The following is an 18,542-nucleotide window of genomic DNA, read 5'->3' as shown; positions in this document are numbered from 1 at the left end:
CTGTTTTTTAAAAAAAATTCTGTTGGGTCAGTAGTTTCACTGTAAACTTTGGGATATGTTTCTTGTTATTGTTTATTACTATCTGTATTCCTATTTTTGTTATGTAAAACGTTCATTGGAAAACTTTAATGAAACATTTATTAAATATTGTGTGTAGTTTTGGCCTCCTTTTCTGAGGAAGGATGTTCTTGCTCTCGAGGGTGAGCAGTAAAGGTTTACCAGACTGATTCCAGGGAGTTTTTTTCAAATAAACTTTTAAAACCCACACAAACACAGGGAGAATGTACAAACTCCACACGGACAGTGACCCAGAGTCGGGATCGAACCCGGGTCCTTGGCGCCGTCAGGCAACAGTGCTAACCCACTGTGATACCGTGCTGTCCCTCACACTGATGGTGTTGACCTCACTGTGGGGAGTAATCCCACAGGTGGCATCAGTCTTCCAATAACTCTTTTCAATAACTGTTCCTCGTCATTGAACCGGGACAATGTGATGTTTTGAATATGAAGACAGAGACAATTGTGTCTGTAGATTGCCGCCCGCTGGAGTTTCAGAGTGGGATCACTGAGCTGGAGGCTCAGTGTTGTCTCTGACGCTGTATTTTCCCATTGAACCATGAGAACCCCAAACTATCCCAACTCTTAAACAGGAAAATCTGACTAAAAATACACATCACCCCCAATATCCAGAAAATCAACTAAAAAACATAACAATGTGCAAGCAGCCCCAGGTTACTTACCCACCGCCATACAGAGGGTGAGAGAACCTCCCTGTGTTCAAGTTCAAGGTGGACCACAGAAAGGGAAGGTGAGGGGGTAATGGTCGGGTTAAAAGGTCTCGGGTGTTTACTCATTTGCGGAATCTCCGCGCAGAAGTAGTCTTCTTGCAGGAGACATATTTGCCAATTAGGGATCAGACGAGACTGAGGAAAGGGTGGGAGGGGCAGAGGTTCCATTCAAATTTTCATTCAAGGTTCAGAGGAGTTCCGATCTCGATCAATAAGATGGCATTTACGGCGACTAGAATTAGATAAATAGAATTTTATAAGTCTCTATGAGATCCCCCCTCATTCGTCTGAACTCCAGCGAAAACAATCCTAACCTAATCAATCTCTCCTCATACGTCAGTCCTGCCATCCCTGGAATCAGGAGGGCAGCACGGTGGCGCAGTAGTTAGCACGTTGCCGAGGTCCCAGGTTCGATCCCGGCTCTGGGTCACTGTCCGTGTGGAGTTTGCACATTCTCCCTGTGTTTGCGTGGGTTTCACCCCCACAACCCAAAGATGTGCAGGGTAGGTGGATTGGATACACAAAATTGCCCCTTTATTGGAAAAAATGAATTGGGTTCTCAAAATTTATTTTTTAAAAACACCATCAGAGTGAGGGGATCGAGACCATTTTCTATAGAATAAAATGGAGCCATTTCCACTGCTCAGTACTGACGAGCTCTCCGAGTATCTGTGGAGACGCAGGGTGAACCTTGCTGAAGTCTGCTGCAGGGGCCCCTAAATTATCATCCCCAAAACTACTTTAATGTCCCTCACTAACCCAATCTGTTCCATGGGAATGAATCAGAGAATCACAGAAACATTCCCGACAGTGCAGGAGGAGGCCATTGGGCCCATTGAGTCTATACTGACCCTGTGAACGAGCCCCCGCCAAGGCCCACTCCTCCACACTTAATTTTGTTTTTTAATAATCTTTATTGTCCCAAGTAGGCTTACGTTAACACTAGTCGCCACATTCCGGCGCCTGTCCGGGTACACAGAGGGAGAATGCAGAATGTCCAATTCACCAACAACACTTCTTTCGCGGCTTGTGGGAGGAAACCGGAGCACCCAGAGGAAGCCCACGCAGACACGGGGAGAACGTGCAGACTCCGCACAGACAGTGACCCAAACCTGGGACCCTGGAGCTGTGAAGCAACAGTGCTAACCACTGTGCTACCGTGCCGCCCAACTTCTATCCCCATGTCACCATGTAAGCTTTTGAATAGTACGGGCAATTTAGCATGACCAATCCACCTACCCTGCACATCTTTAGACACTGAGGGACAATTTAGCATGGCCAATACACCTAACCTGCATAGCCTTGGACACTAAGGGACAATTCAGCATGACCAATCCACCTAACCTGTGCATCTTTTCTCTGTGGAATGAAACCGGAGCACCCGGAGGAAACCCACGCAGACACGGGGAGAATGTACAAATTCCACACAGTCACCCAAGACTGGAATTGAACTTGTGTCCCTGGCGCTGTGGGACAGCTGTGCTGACCCGGGTCCCTGGCACTATGAGACAGCTGTGCTGACCCGGGTCCATGGCACTATGAGACAGCCGTGCTGACCCGGGTCCATGGCACTGTGAGATAGCAGCTGACCCGGGTCCCTGGCACTGTGAGGCAGCATTGCCTACCCGGGTGACTGGCGCTGTGTGGCAGCAGTCATAACCTCAATGTCACCGTGCTGTCACACCTCTAGAAGTAAAAATAGGAAGTAATATTGAGACATCCCGGAATCTTTCACAGCAACATCGAATAGAAGAGTGTGTGAAAGAAACAAGAATTGTGTGTTTGCAAAAGGACTTTGTTTGGAATGTTTTGCCCAGCTCTCTCTGCTCTGACTCTCACCCTCTGTATGGCGGTGGGTAAGTAACCTGGGGCTGCTTGCACATCGTTATGTTTTTGAGTTGATTTTCTGGTTATTGGGGGTGATGTGTGTTTTTAGTCAGATTTTCCTGTTTAAGAGTTGGGATAGTTTGGGGTTCTCATGGTTCAATGGGAAAATACAGCGTCAGAGACAACACTGAGCCCCCAGCTCAGTGATCCCACTCTGAAACTCCAGCGGCCGGCAATCCACAGACACAATTGTCTCACTCTTCATGTTTAAAACATCGTTGGACGGCACGGTGGCACAGTGCGTAGCACTGCTGCCTAGGGAGCTGAGGACCTGGGTTAAAACCCGGCCCCGGGTCACTGTCTGTGTGGAGTTTGCTCATTCTCCCAGTGTCTGTGTGGGTTTCACCCCCACAACTCAAAGATGTGCAGGGTAGGTGGATTGTCCATTCCAAATTGCTCCTTGGGTACTCTAAATTTGATTTAAAAATTAACAAAACCTCGTTAATTCTTTAATTCCCATTTCTCCTGATTTGCGGGATGATTTTCATTGGATTATTTTCCGTCCTGGAATGTTAAATGGAGGGAATTAATTTGCCAGCGGATTTCTTCCTCAAATCCACCATTCATAAACTGCTCCTGAATTATCATCCCAGAATCCTCCAGACCCCTTTCATGTCCGTGAGGAGCCTGATCCGTCTCATAGGAACAGTCACCCTATTGAAGCCTTTCCCCCAAACTTGTGTGCCCCTATTTACTGCTGGCTGTGTGACTGGGAATGGGAGGTGTAGGGATAGCTGAGGGGGTCAGCACACTGAGGAGGATGTTTAATGTACAGATGCTGAAGGCTGAAGTGACTCTGACACAACTCCAGGCATTTTTCTGCCTCAATGCTTCAGTCAGGAATTTTGTGAGCATGTTTCCTGATCTAATTAGTGTGAGTGATCCGAGCTTCCCAATGGGAATCCTGTGGTGATGTTGAGGGGGATGTGAAGAGGTCCCACTCGGTGCCTCAGCAGAGTTGACAATCTCAGAAAGCCACCTTGGAATGTTCTGCCCACCAGAGGGTCAGAACCCTGCCTCTTGCGTTGAGGCTCCTGACTCCAGTAACGTTGCCGTAGGCTGCAGGGGGCGTTGGGAACTCAAAGGGGTCAGAAATTCTCGAGATCCAGTTTGATTGTTGGACGATCGTTGGGTCAGGAGATCAGTTTACCCATCGTGCCCAATGGGAGATGATTATTTTATCAATTTTCATAGACTTTTGGATTTTATCTTTCTCAGCTTCTGATAGGATCCTTGATGCGAAACCACAAGAAGCCAGGAAAGAGAGTGAAGTCAGACAGGAAATGACATCCAACAATGTGATTAGAAATCTCAATTAAAATAAAATGAAGAGAAATGTTGCACTTAAGAAAGGAAATATAACATGTCCTGGGAATTATAGACAATTTGGTATCACATAAGTTGTATGAAACATAATGAAATTACCACTAAAAAAATCTAGTCTCTAAAAAACAAACAGAAGAATGAATAGTCAACAAGGACTTGAAATGGACGTGTCATTCTTGACCAAATCAATTCATAGACTCAGAGAATCCCCACAGTGCAGAAGGAGGCCATTCAGCCCATCCAGCCTGCACCGACCCTCTGAAAGAGCACATGACACAGGGTCAGGCCCCCACCCTATCCCCGTAACCGAACACTAAGGGGCAATTTTCCATGGCCAATCTATTTAACCTGTATATCTTTATACTGTGGGAGGAAACCGGAGCACCCGGAGGAAACCCACACAGACACGGGGAGATGATGCAAACTCCATACAGTCACCCGAGGCCAAAATTGAACCTGGGTCCCTGGTGCTGTGAGGCAGTAGTGCTAACCTCTGTGTTACCATGCCACTGACCAGAATTCTTTGAAGAGCTAACTAAGAGAGTAGACATAGGTAAACTTGTAGATGTAATATATTTAGATTTCCTTTGATAAGGTAATAAACAAATGAATGAGAGAAGACGGGAATTGGAGCTCTACAATGTTCTGTGCTGGGATGACTCTTGTTTACCATTTATATCAATAATTTAAACTTGGACCACGCTTAACAGAGGAAACTGCACTGCTCCTGGCTGAATACATTCTGCTCCTGGCTCTAAGGCCTGCAAGCAGCCATTCATAACTCCAGCACACATTTGGTCAATCTGACCCACCTCCAGGACATCGTTCTATCCCTAAAATCCTCCCCACTGTGTCCATCTTGGCTCAGTTCAAATCCCACTTGAGACGCGAGGCTTTGAGCACAAAATGCTGGGCTGACATTATTGGTCAGTACAGTGCGATGTGAGACAGTGAAGTTCAGGGTGTGGATAAAGCAACTGGGCTACAAGTTACTGATGACAATGCACAATATTAATTCCTGATCTACACGGGATTTTATAATAACTTGTGTTTCAGCTTCTATTTTGTATTTTCTGATTTGTTCTGATCTTCAGTTATTTTCTGTTCACAGGTCATGTGACAGGGTTGGTTCTTATCCAATCTCCTCAAGTTGTGAAAGTGCCTGAGGGTGAAACAGTGACGTTTCTGTGTGACTTACAGAGCAAGAATGTAGATTACACTGTGGATAAATACACTGTAAATTGGTACCGCTCACAAAGTAAGGAATTGATATTGAGCCATGATGCAAATGGCGAAGTTTCCCGGGTGGGAGGTCTGTCTGATCGGTTTCAGCCTTCCAGAGATGTTCCCGGTAACAGCTACATTCTGACAGTCAGAGATGTGAAGCACGGTGACTCCACTATCTACGTCTGTTCGATTTGGGGAATAGTCTTTGGGAATGGAACCCGGCTGAATGTAACCAGTGAGTAATGTCGATGCTTTATTGCTTTTATTTCAAATAATGTTATTGCACAAAGACTGAGTTTAAAAACAGTGACTTGACCGCCCAGAACTTGAATCTTGATGAAAAGAGAGAGACATTGCTGAAGTTTGATACAGATGAGAATGTGGAGGGAGGATCAGTACTGGGCGCGATTCTCCACTCCCACGCCGAAGTGGCCGCGCCGCCGTGAACGCCGTTGAGGTTCACGACGGCGCAGAACGACCCCGGTCCCGACCGATTTGGGCCCTGACAATGAGCCAGGATCGGGGCCGCGTCATGTAGACGCGCCAGGTCTTGTCGCCCGCGTAAAAGCGGCGCCGCATAGATGACGCGGCCAGCGCCGCATAACGGGCGTCATCCACGCATGCGTGGTTGCCGTCCACTCTAAGTCCGCACGCAAGAAGATGGGCGACGGCTCTTGCGGGGCCGCGGAAGGAAGGAGGTCCTCCTTCCGAGACGACGGCTCGATGATCAGTGGGCACCGATCACGGGCCACACCACATTTCAGGTAAAGCCCGGTGCAGGAAGCCCCACTCGCCCCCCCCCCCCCCCACAGGCCGCCCCCCCCCCAGTGTTCACGCACCGCTCACGACGGGAGCGACCAGGTGTGAACGGCGCCGGGGGGAACCCGCTGTTTTAGCCTGGCCGCTCGGCCCATCCGGGCCTCAGAATAGCAGGGGTGCCGGAGAATCGCCATTTTCGGTGTCTCCGGCGATTCTACGGCCTGCGGACCTCGACGGGGCCGATCCCACCGCTTGGGAGAATCGCAGGAGGGAGTCGGACCGGCGTCCCCGGAAACTTTGGTGGCCCAGGCGATTCTCCCAACCGGCGTGGGAGTGGAGAATCGCGCCCAGCAAGTTTGTGAAAGACACAAATATTGAGCTGGTGGTTAATAGTGAGGAAGAAGGTTTCAGGTTGCAGGGGGTGGGGGAGGGGGGGTAGCACAGCACGGGGGTGGGGGGAGGGTAGAGGATGGGAACGGGTCTGTCGCCCGCGCCGATCCCAGCGAGTTTCCCGATCTCAGCGGCCCGGAGCGAGAATCCCGGCCGATGTCCCCGTGGATTGTTCCTAAAATGAAGGAATTTGGGAAATTTGTAACGAGTGCATTCTCTAAATCTGCATCGATCTCTTTTAGAATCACAGGGTGTGGGCCATCAAGTGTGTGAGATTTTCCAGCTTGCTGTCTTTGCCCTCCCCTCCCGGAGGTGGGAACTCTTCCTGAGCTTTGTTCCCTGCAGTCCTGGCCACACAGATTGGTGGCATCGACAATGATTTATTAAACTATTGAGCAGCTCAATGCTCACTTTCCAATCATCAATGAGAATTGCTGGAATGTGGACTAAAGAAACAAAGGTTTGTTCTTGAATTGAGCAACTCCTTCAGCTAATAGGACAAGGGCCACAAAATAGTTGCCCCAGACTTTGAATGTGAGTGAGGAACACATTAACTGGCGGCTTCAGTGCGGCCGGGACAATGGGTGGAATCTTGCGGAGGTGATGGGAACTCAGCGGGTGGCTGGAGAGGCAGCCACACCCCCACATCATGGGCGAGATTCTCCACTCCCGCAACGGTTGGGAGAATTGTCTGGGCCACCAAAATTTCCCGCGACGCCGGTCCGACGCCCTCCCCCGATTCTTCCAAGCGGTGGGATCGGCCCCGTCGAGTTCCGCGGGCCGCAGGCCGGAGAATCGCCAGAGACACCCAAAATGGCGATTCTCCGGCACCCCCGCTATTCTCAGGCCCGGATAGGGCGAGCGGCCAGGCCGAAACGGCGGGTTCCCCGTCCACACCTGGTCGCTGCCATCGGGGACAGCACGGGAACCCTGGGGGGTGCGGCCTGTGGGGGGAGGGAGGGGAGATCCTGCACCGGGGGTACCTCAAATGTAGGATGGACCGCGATCAGTGCCCACCGATCGTCGGGCCATCCTCTCTGAAGGAGGACCTCCCTCATTCCGCGGCCCCGCAAGATCCGTCCGCCATCCTGTTGCGGGGCGGACTCGGAGAGGACGGCAACCACGCATGCGCGGGGGACGCCAGTTATGCGGCGCCGGCCGCGTTATGTATGCGGCGACGCCTTTACGCGGTGACAAGGCCTGGCGCGTGTAGATGACGCGGCCCCGCTCCTAGCCCATTATCGGGCCCTGAATCGGTCCTGATCGGTGCAGTTTCCCGCCGTCGTGAACCTCGACGGTGTTCACGTCGGCGTGGGCACTTCGGCGCGGGAGTGGAGAATCCCGCCACATTTCTTTTTGGGAAGCTCCATTGGATTATGTGAGCATGGAGGGATTGACAGGTCAATAATGGGTCTGACCCTGTGATCGAGGACCCCCGAGTCTCTGACCGGAGGGTGGCACTTCTACTAAAAGCAGAAAGAAAGGCTGCAATTCTCTGGCCGTTGCGATTGCTGCCGGCAGTGCCCCCTCGCCCGGGGCTTTCCCTGTGGCGTGGCTTCAATGGAAATCCCATTGACAAGCGGGAAGGCAGAATCGCGCTGCCTGGGAACAGCGCGCCACCGAGAAACACGCGGCTGGGAAAGCGGAGAATCAGCCCAGACTGCAACCTCAGCACCTGTTTATAAATTGTTGATATTTTTCTCTTAAAGGTAAGATACCTCCAGTCCTTATCCAGTCTCCGAGTGTGGAACGTGTCCCAGAGGGTCAGACTGCACGGTTCCAGTGCTCCATGCAGAACGCCGCAGTGAGATACACAAAAGTTTCTTGGTACCGGGAGCTGCCAGGGGAAGAGAGGGAGAAGATTTTAGCACTTGATGCAAAGAATTATGTAGACCGGGATTCAGGTTTCTCTGAGCGTTTCCAGCCTTCCAGACACATGGACTCCAACAGCTTCATCCTGACAATCAGCAACGTGCAGCCCAGTGACACTGCCGTCTATTACTGCTCAGTGTGGGGAGATATCAGTGGGAATGGAACGCAGCTGAATGTAACCAGTAAGTACAGTTTCCATGAGTCTCATTAATCTTCACCACATATTCTGTCTTGTGGTTCTCAGAAGTCTCAAATGTTCACAATTTTTTGGACACAAAGCCCGCTTCTTGATACAGGTGATGGGGTCTCTCACTCACTGGCCTGAGATCCAGGGAAAGGCTCATGTTGCTTCCTTTGTGAAGGATCAGGCACAAACATAGACATCGGTGGGCCTTCCACATGGCCATGGTGCCTGTGACAGGGAGCTGCACATTGCAAACACCAGTCAAACCAGTGGCCCACAACAAGCTCAGGCTGAGGGAGTCGGACCAAAGGTGATTGTGGGAGGGTTTGGGGTCATAGGTTGAGATTGTGGGAAGAGGGGTTAGCAACCTGGACAGGGTGGTAGCTCTTCACAGGCCCCCCGCCCCCTTTCTGATGTCATGGCAACCAGTACTTGACAATGAGGAACTCCCCCAGGTCACCATTAGAAACACGAAGTGGGTTAGTTTTTATCCAAATGGGGAGACCCCCTCCTGATGCTGGTGGTGGAATGCGGTCTTCAAATGGGTATAGGTGCCAATTTAAGGATTTTGTTTGGATGGTGGGGGAGTGTCCGAGGAAGGGTGCTCTTCCAGAGGGTTTGTGCAGACTGGATGGGCTGAATGGCCTCTTTCTCCACTGCAGTGATTCTGTGTGTTTTTTTTACAATTTCAAGTACCCAATTCATTTTTTCCAATTAAGGGCCAATTTGGCGTGGCCAATCCACCTACCCTATACATCTTTGGGTTGTGGGGGTGAAACCCACGCAGACACGGGGAGAATGTACAAACTCCACACGGACAGTGACCCAAAGCTGGAATCGCACCTGGGACCTCGGCGCCGTGAGGCACCAACGATTCTATGGTTAACTACCATAGCTACTTTGTAAATCCAAAATACTCTTTTAAATTATGAATATTGTTTCTCCAAAGGTGCAGATGCCCCAGTGGTTATCCAGTCTCCTGCCCCAGAACCTATCAGACAGGGTCAGAGTGCACGGTTACAGTGCGTCCTGTATAACGCCGCTGTGACACATTCTGATGTTCATTGGTACCGACAACAACCAGCTTACATCGAGTGGATTTTAACAGATGAGATACTGAACAACACACGATGGGGTCCTGGCTTCTCCGAGCGTTTCCAGTCTTCTCGAAACATGTCCAGTAACAGCTTCATTCTGACAATCAGCAACATTCAGCCCAGTGACGCTGCCATCTACTATTATGAAGTGAGGGGAGATATCGATTGGAATGGAACCCAGCTCACTGTAATAAGTAAGGACAAGTTACATTATCCAACTTCACAGACTTGAGCACATAATCTAGTGCAGGACACACTGATTGATGGATTTCTAGGTGCCAATGATATTGAGGGTTATGAGGATAGTGAGGGAAAATGGTGCTGAGGTCAACACTCAGCCATAGCCCAGTTGAATAACAGAGGGCTCGAGGGGCTGAATGGCCTACTCCTGCTGCTCTGCTCTGACAAAGGGAATTGCCCACAATGTCCATACAGAGTGAACACACTGGAATTGAAGATGAAAGGGAAAAGGATATGTGAGGAGAGCTGTTGAACTGGTTGGGGATTGGCTGTTGGGGAAAGATCCCTTGGAAACAGCTCTGGGCTGGGAGTAGGTGATGTTTGAATCAACCATCCAGGCAGTCTGGAAATGTATTGGACTGTGAAAAGCAGTTTCTGAAGGTCTTTGATTTTCACATTTGAGTGCAACGTGGTTTGAGAGATCATGTGGGATACTTTTAGTCAAGTTACAGCAGTTGTGCCTCGGTTAATATGAACTGGATTTTGATATTTAAACATATATTAGGGAGTATTGCCTGGAAGAATTTTATTTATGAGTCTGATCAATTAGGGAGTCTTTTGGGGAAACATATTGTGAAATCAATTTTAACTGTGTAATTGTAATTGTGTGTGGTTAAATTTTCTTTTCTTCTCAATACATCTTGGAGGTTTACATTTAAAAACTCCAAAATCGCCACTGGACTGCCCCTTTCTGGGAACACTGCTACTTACCATCAATGCAGTTCCTGGAACATTGTCTCAGGCACAGTGCTGCAGTACCTCTTACAGCCACTGTAGCGCTGTGCATGGACGGACTGGGACTTCTTTCCAAATGCGGACCGGAGTTCATTTGAGCAGGAAATGGCAGCAATGTTGTCGAGTCGTCCCCGCCGACTCTCCGAATGATGAGCAAGGAACTCTCACCATCCATAAAATCCAAGCCATACGGACCTTTACTGACATCTCCAGTTGTCCCAAAGTGCTTTACAACCAATTAAACCCTTTGTAAAGCTTGGGCCCTATTTAAATGTAGGAAATGTATCGGCCAATTTGTGCACAGCAAGCTCCCTAAATAACAATGTGATAATGGCCCGATAATATCATCTTTGTCGTGTTGAAGAATGAATATCACAAGTCGGAATAGTTTGTCTCAATTTGCTTCAGCAAAATGATTGAGAATTCGGAACAATTCTATCAGAGGATGATCAGACGAGACTTTAAACCAAGCCCTGGTCCGCTCTCTATGGGAGATGCAGGAGGCCACATGACAGTAGCTTAAGAAGAGCAGGAGAGTTCACCCCAGTCAGTAACTCGAGGGAATAAACTAAACAAAACCCATCCCATTAGCTCCCTTTCAGCCTGGCACGCTGCCCATCACAGCCAACATTGGCAATGACCTGAATCAACACAATTACTCTGAACTTTAGTCCCAATCCCACTCACACATTTAAGTCACTTTTTTGAATAGGTTAATTCTCTTTGGAGGGTGTTCCATTAATCTAAAACTCTCTACATTCTTCCTTGTTAATTTTGCAATCACAATCTTTTAGACAAACTCCATCTTGCTAACTGATGTGTCATTGACATTTCCTCTTCCAATATAGAGAACTTTACCTTCATCTCAGTCCCCATTGCTCTGCCTTTCCTCAACTCAACTCCTCCATGTTTAAAAACAAACTTCATCTTGTTTATACGGATCGCCTGGTCACATTAGTGGTGTCGGTCACACAATACACACCACCTATCCAAAAGTCACTCCCCTACAGTGTAATGTTGGTGTGGACGGAGGAGGATACAGAACGGAACTCACTGGGGATCTGTTGGTGGTTTTCTTTCCATCTGTGGAACTTTGCTGCACTGTTACCAAGTCAGCCAGAATGGCCAGCAAGTGGTCAGTGTGTGATATAAGATTGGCCTGCCGCATTATCAATAAATCAAATTGATCTGAGTTTAAACTGACATTGTTATTCCAGGTGTCCAGCAGATAGAAATATCTGCTCAGTCTGAATTCCACCTGCTTTCATGTCTCTACTTTACCATTTCAAATGTCACCGACTGACGAGAATCAAATCCATTCCCCGTCCTTTAACCGTAAACATGTGATTTCCTTTCACAGACCCGGCTGACGCTGAGAAGACGAAGCTTGTCTGGATCATTGTGGGAACTCTTACGGGATTTGCAGGACTTAGTTTGCTCATCGGATTCATAGTGCTTCGGAAATAACAATCCCGTAATTTTGACAGAATAATTCAGTTTCTCTCGGTTATTGTGTATAGTTTGTTTTGTTTGTTTATGGGATGTGGGCATTGTTGGCAAGATCAGCATTTATTGCCAATCTCTAATTTCCCTTGCGAGCAATTAACAGTCAACCCCATTGCTGAGGATCTGATGTTACAATCCCAGACCAGACGAAAACAGTGGATGAGATACGGGACAGGAACCCCAATATTTGATCTTAATTTGGTAAAACTGTGATGAAATGACACCTCACACCAGGAGTGATTTGGGGAAAAATAGGGATATGGTGTATTAAACAAACTTGACTACTTAGAGTACTAAATTATATTTTACATCACACCAGGAAATAGCTGACAATCGCCACGTAAACAATGCAAATCAATACAGTGAATACAGTAACCCTTAACTGCTATCTTTGTTCCCACTCAAACAATTAAAAATCCCATCTCAACTCTCATAAGAGCATAAGAACTAGGAGCAGGAGTAGGCCATCTGGCCCCTCGAGCCTGCTCCACCATTCAATGAGATCATGGCTGATCTTTTCTGGACTCAGCTCCACTTTCCGGCCCGAACACCATAACCCTTAATCCCTTTATTCTTCAAAAAACTATCTATCTTTATCTTAAAAACATTTAATGAAGGAGCCTCTACTGCTTCACTGGGCAAGGAATTCCATAGATTCACAACACTTTGGGTGAAGAAGTTCCTCCTAAACTCAGTCCTGAATCTACTTCCCCTTATTTTGAGGCTATGCCCCCTAGTTCTGCTTCCACCCGCCAGTGGAAACAACCTGCCCGCATCTATTCTATCTATTCCCTTCATAATCTTATCTGTTTCTATAAGATCCCCCCTCATCCTTCTAAATTCCAACGAGTACAGTCCCAGTCTACTCAACCTCTCCTCGTAATCCAACCCCTTCAGCTCTGGGATTTACCTCGTGAATCTCCTCTGCACACCCTCCAGTGCCAGTATGTCCTTTCTCAAGTAAGGAGACCAAAACTGAACACAATACTCCAGGTGTGACATCACTAACACCTTATACAATTGCAGCATAACCTCCCTAGTCTGAAACTCCATCCCTCTAGCAATGAAGGACAAAATTCCATTTGCCTCCTTAATCACCTGTTGCACCTGAAAACCAACTTTCTGCGACTCATGCACTAGCACACCCAGGTCTCTCTGCACAGCAGCATGTTTTAATACTTTATCATATAAAGAATAATCCCTTTTGCTGTTATTCCTACCAAAATGGATAACCTCACATTTGTCAACATTGTATTCCATCTGCCAGACCCTAGCCCATTCACTTAGCCTATCCAAATCCCTCTGCAGACTTCCGGTATCCTCTGCACTTTTTGCTTTACCACTTATCTTAGTGTCGTCTGCAAACTTGGACACATTGCCCTTGATCCCCAACTCCAAATCATCTATGTAAATTGTGAACAGTTGTGGGCCCAACACTGATCCCTGAGGGACACCACTAGCTACTGATTGCCAACCAGAGAAACACCCATTAATCCCCACTCTTTGCTTTCTATTAATTAACCAATCCTCTATCCATGCTACTACTTTCCCCTTAATGCCATGCATCTTTAACTTATGCAACAACCTTTTGTGTGGCACCTTGTCAAAGGCTTTCTGGAAATCCAGATATACCACATCCACTGGCTCCCCGTTATCTACCGCACTGTTAATGTCCTCAAAAAATTCCACTAAATTAGTTAGGCACGACCTGCCCCTTTATGAACCCATGCTGCGTCTGTCCAATGAGACAATTTCCATCCAGATGCCTCGCTATTTCTTCCTTGATGATAGATTCCAGCATCTTCCCTACTACCTAAGTTAAGCTCACTGGCCTATAATTACCCACTTTCTGCCTACCTCCTTTTTTAAACAGTGGTGTCACGTTTGCTAATTTCCAATCCGCCGGGACCACCCCAGAGTCTAGTGAATTTTGGTAAATTATCACTAGTGCATTTGCAATTTCCCTAGCCATCTCTTTTAGCACTCTGGGATGCATTGCATCAGGGCCAGGAGACTTGTCTAACTTTAGCCCCATTAGCTTGCCCATCACTACCTCCTTGGTGATATCAATCCTCTCAAGGTCCTCACCTGTCATAGCCTCATTTCCATCAGTCACTGGCATTTTATTTATGTCTTCCACTGTGAAGACCGACCCAAAAAACCTGTTCAGTTCCTCAGCCATTTCCTCATCTCCCATTATTAAATCTCCCTTCTCATCCTCTAAAGGACCAATATTTACCTTAGACACACTTTTTTGTTTTATGTATTTGTAGAAACTTTTACTATCTGTTTTTATATTCTGAGCAAGTTTACTCTCATAATCTATCTTACTCTTCTTTATAGCTTTTTTAGTAGCTTTCTGTTGCCCCCTAAAGATTTCCCAGTCCTCTAGTCTCCCACTGATCTTTGCTACTTTGTATGTTTTTTCCTTCAATTTGATACTCTCCCTTATTTCCTTAGACATCCACGGTCGATTTTCCCTCTTTTTACCGTCCTTCCATTTTGTTGGTATAAACCTTTGCTGGGCACTGTGAAAAATCACTTGGAAGGTTCTCCACTGTTCCTCAACTGTTTCACCATAAAGTCTTTGCTCCCAGTCTACCTTAGCTAGTTCTTCTCTCATCCCATTGTAATCTCCTTTGTTTAAGCACAAAACACTAGTGCTTGATTTTACCTTCTCACCCTCCATCTGTATTTTAAATTCCACCATATTGTGATCGCTCCTCCCGAGAGGCTCCCTAACGATGAGATCCTGAATCAATCCTGTCTCATTACACAGGACCAGATATAGGACCGCTTGTTCCCTCGTAGGTTCCATTGCATACTGTTCGAGGAAACTATCGCGGATACATTCTATAAACTCCTCCTCAAGGCTGCCTTGACCGACCTGGTTAAACCAATCAACATGTAGATTAAAATCCCCCATGATAACTGCTGTACCATTTCTACATGCATCTGTTATTTCTTTGTTTATTGCCTGCCCCACCATAATGTTACTATTTGGTGGCCTATAGATTACTCCTATCAGTGACTTTTTCGTCTTACTATTCCTGATTTCCACCCAAATGGATTCAACCTTATCCTCCATAGCACCGATGTCATCCCTTACTGTTGCCCGGATGTCATCCTTAAATAACAGAGCTACACCACCTCCCTTACCGTCCACTCTGTCCCTCCGAAAAGTTTGATACCCTCGGATTTTTAACTCCCAGTCGTGACCATCCTTTAACCATGTTTCAGTAATGGCCACTAAATCATAGTCATTCACGATGATTTGCGCCATCAACTCATTTACCTTATTCCGAATACTACGAGCATTCAGGTAAATTACACTTATGTTGGCTTTTTTTACCTCTGTTCTTAATCTTAACACCTCGATCAGTAACCTCTCCTAAGTTATATTTCCTCTTAACCTTTCTCCTAATTTTCCTGGTCATCGAACCCATATCTTCCTGTAACAACCTGCTGCGCCGCTTACCATTAATGTTTTCACTTCCCGTTTTATTCCTTTTAGTATTCCTGGTCCTATTCACTGAGCTCCCCTCAGTCACTGTACCTTGTACTGTCGCCCTTTTTGATTTTTGACTATGGCTTCTCTGCCTTACACTTTTATTTCTGTCCCTGTTTTACTACCTTCCAACTTCCTGCATTGGTTCCCATCCCCCTGCCACATTAGTTTAAACTTTCCCCAACAGCTCTAGCAAACACCCCCCTAGGACATCGGTTCCAGTCCTGCCCAGGTGCAGACCGTCCGGTTTGTACTGGTCCCACCTCCCCCAGAATCGGTTCCAACGTCCCAGGAATTTGAATCCCTCCCTCTTGCACCATCACTCGAGCCACGTATTCATCCTCTCTATCCTGACATTCCTACTCTGACTAGCTCGTGGCACTGGTAGCAATCCTGAGATTACTACCTTTGAGGTCCTACTTTTTAGTTTAACTCCTAGCTCCCTAAATTCAGCTTGTAGGACCTCGTCCCGTTTTTTACCTATATCGTTGGTGCCTATGTGCACCACGACAGCTGGCTGTTCACCCCCCCCCCCCCCAGAATGTCCTGCAGCCGCTCCGAGACATCCTTGACCCTTGCACCAGGGAGGCAACATACCATCCTGGAGTCTCGATTGCGTCCGCAGAACCGCCTGTCTATTCCCCTTACAATTGAGTCCCCTATCACTATAGCCCTGCCATTCTTCTTCCTGCCCAGCTACGCAGCAGAGCCAGCCACGGTGCCATGAACCTGGCTGCTGCTGCCTTCCCCTGGTGAGCCATCTCCCTCAACAGTATCCAAAGCGGTATATCTGTTTTGCAGGGAGATGACCGCAGAGGACACCTGCACTGCCTTCCTACTCTTGCTCTGTCTTTTGGTCACCCATTTACTATCTCCCTCAGTACCTTTCACCTGCGGTGTGACCAACTCGCTAAACGTGCTATCCACGACGTCCTCAGCATCGCGGATGCTCCAAAATGAGTCCATCCACAGCTCCAGAGCCGTCAAGCGGTCTAACAGGAGCTGCAACTGGACATACTTCATGCATGTGAAGGAGCCAGGGACAGTGGACGTGTCCCTGAGCTCCCACATCGCACACGAAGAGCATGACACGGGTCTGAGATCTCCTGCCATGTCTTAAACCTTCGGTTAACTTCAACAATTTCAATTTCCCCCCCCAAAAAAATTAAATAAATAAATAAACAATGAAGAAAAAAGTAAATAAATATACCAATGAAAATAAACAGAAAAACAGAAACACTACTTACCAGTCACAAAAAGCACTTCCTCCCCACCCAGCTTTGAATTCCCACCTCGATTCAAATTCCCAAACTCACTCTTTGCTGCATCACTCTGGCTGTCTTCTCTGTCTCACTGGGAGAACTCACTGGGAGTGAGTTTACAAGTGGCTCTTTTTAAACTGTCCTGAATTGACTCCCCTCCCCCACCTGCTTTTAGATCAAAGTAGATTAAAGTGACTGACACTTAACTGCCAACCAGTTATGTGAGTGGGTGGGGCAGCCCTTGTTAACCTACACTGCACAATATTCGCTTAATTTAAATTAATTTAAACTCCTGAAATTTAAAAGGAGCTGCCTTACTGATTCAATTTAATTCAATTCAATTCCCACCTCGATTCAAATTCCCAAACTCACTCTTTGCTGTCTCACTCTGGCTGTCTTCTCTGTCTCACTGGGAGAACTCACTGCCACATATCATGGATTCGGGAAAAGCAGCTGATTTCTGTCACTTTCTGTATAAACGGTGAAACATTCACTCAAAATGGACCCAAAACAGCAACGCTGCATAGAATGTTTTTAAACATATTCTTCCCTGGGATGTTGGTGTCACTGGCTGGGTCCAGCATTTATTCCCCGTCTATAGTTACCCTGGGACTTAGTGCCTCGCTCGGCCATTTCAGAGGGTGTTTCAGAGTCAACCACATTGCTGTGGGCCTGGAGTCACATGCAGGCCAGACCGGGAAAAGGTGGCAGATTTCCTTCACGAATAAGTGAACCAGATGGATTTTCAAAATGATCAACAATGGTTTCATGGTGATCATTCGACACACACAAACATTCACAAACACACACACTCAAAAACACACACACACTCATACAGACACACACACATAAGCACATGTACACACACTCAGACAAACACAGACAAACACACTCACTCACAGAAACACCCATAAACACTCAGAAACACACACACTCATTCCCACAAACACACACAAATTCAGAAACACAGACACACTCAGACACACACATACACACTCACTCACAGAAACCCACACACACTCAGAAACACAAAAACAGACATTCACAGGAACATGGACTCAGAAATGCATCCACTCATTCACAGAAACAGACACACACTCAGAAATCCTCACACACTCAGAAACACACTCACTCACGGAAACACACATATACAGACAAACACACTCTCACAGAAACACATAAATTGACACGCAGAAATAGATACACGCACACTCACTTATAAAAACAAACACACACTCACAGAAACACATACACACACACACAAATGACATACAAACACACTCACAAAAACATACACACCTTTCATCCTTTCTACTTAAAAAAAATAGCTAATTAAATTGATGTACGATCAATGACCACTAAAGCGAGGTTGTAGTCCAACTGAAGGCTTTAATAAGCTAGATGTTTCCCCCAGCAGCTCAGGTACAGTATGAAGGCTGCTGGGGCGGCACTGGTTCTTATACCCCGCCGAGTAGGGTGGAGCTATCTTACATTCTAACCAATGGAAAGCAGACAATTTCCACCAATGGTGCTTTAGCCTATCAGGTACCGTAATACCTATAATACCACAGGAGTATAAAGTGGGACAATGTGCTCATTTTGGAAGGGATAAAGAGTATTATTTAAATGTAAACTACTGCATAAAGCTGCAACACGAAGGGACATTGGGGGACTTGTGCAGGAAACACAAAAAGCTAGCACACAGGGGCAGCAGGTAATCAGGAAGGGTAATGGAATGTTGGCCCTGATTTCACTGGGGTT

General features: G+C 47.1%; 1 protein-coding gene and 1 long non-coding RNA gene across 2 annotated transcripts in view; one reads left to right on the top strand and one right to left on the bottom strand.

Annotated features, from left to right (window-relative positions):
- Positions 1–16,940, bottom strand: part of LOC140428475 (uncharacterized) — a 122,394-nt gene extending 105,454 nt beyond the window's left edge. The window contains exon 1 of the long non-coding RNA XR_011948790.1: positions 16,767–16,940. This is a non-coding gene — a long non-coding RNA (uncharacterized lncRNA). The remainder of the gene's footprint in view (positions 1–16,766) is intronic.
- LOC140429255 (uncharacterized) lies at positions 1,970–11,997 on the top strand. Its single transcript, XM_072516031.1, has 5 exons — positions 1,970–1,979; positions 5,113–5,463; positions 8,087–8,431; positions 9,383–9,724; positions 11,866–11,997. Exons 1-5 carry the CDS (start codon positions 1,970–1,972, stop codon positions 11,970–11,972), a joined length of 1,155 nt encoding a protein of 384 aa, XP_072372132.1. The 3' UTR covers positions 11,973–11,997.
- Positions 16,941–18,542: the final 1,602 nt, after the last annotated feature.

The sequence above is a fragment of the Scyliorhinus torazame genome, chromosome 1, assembly GCF_047496885.1.
Source record: "Scyliorhinus torazame isolate Kashiwa2021f chromosome 1, sScyTor2.1, whole genome shotgun sequence".
NCBI classification, from domain to species: domain Eukaryota; kingdom Metazoa; phylum Chordata; class Chondrichthyes; order Carcharhiniformes; family Scyliorhinidae; genus Scyliorhinus; species Scyliorhinus torazame.
Note: the sequence above shows the minus strand (reverse complement) of the source record. Positions and strands in the feature narration are given on the sequence as shown.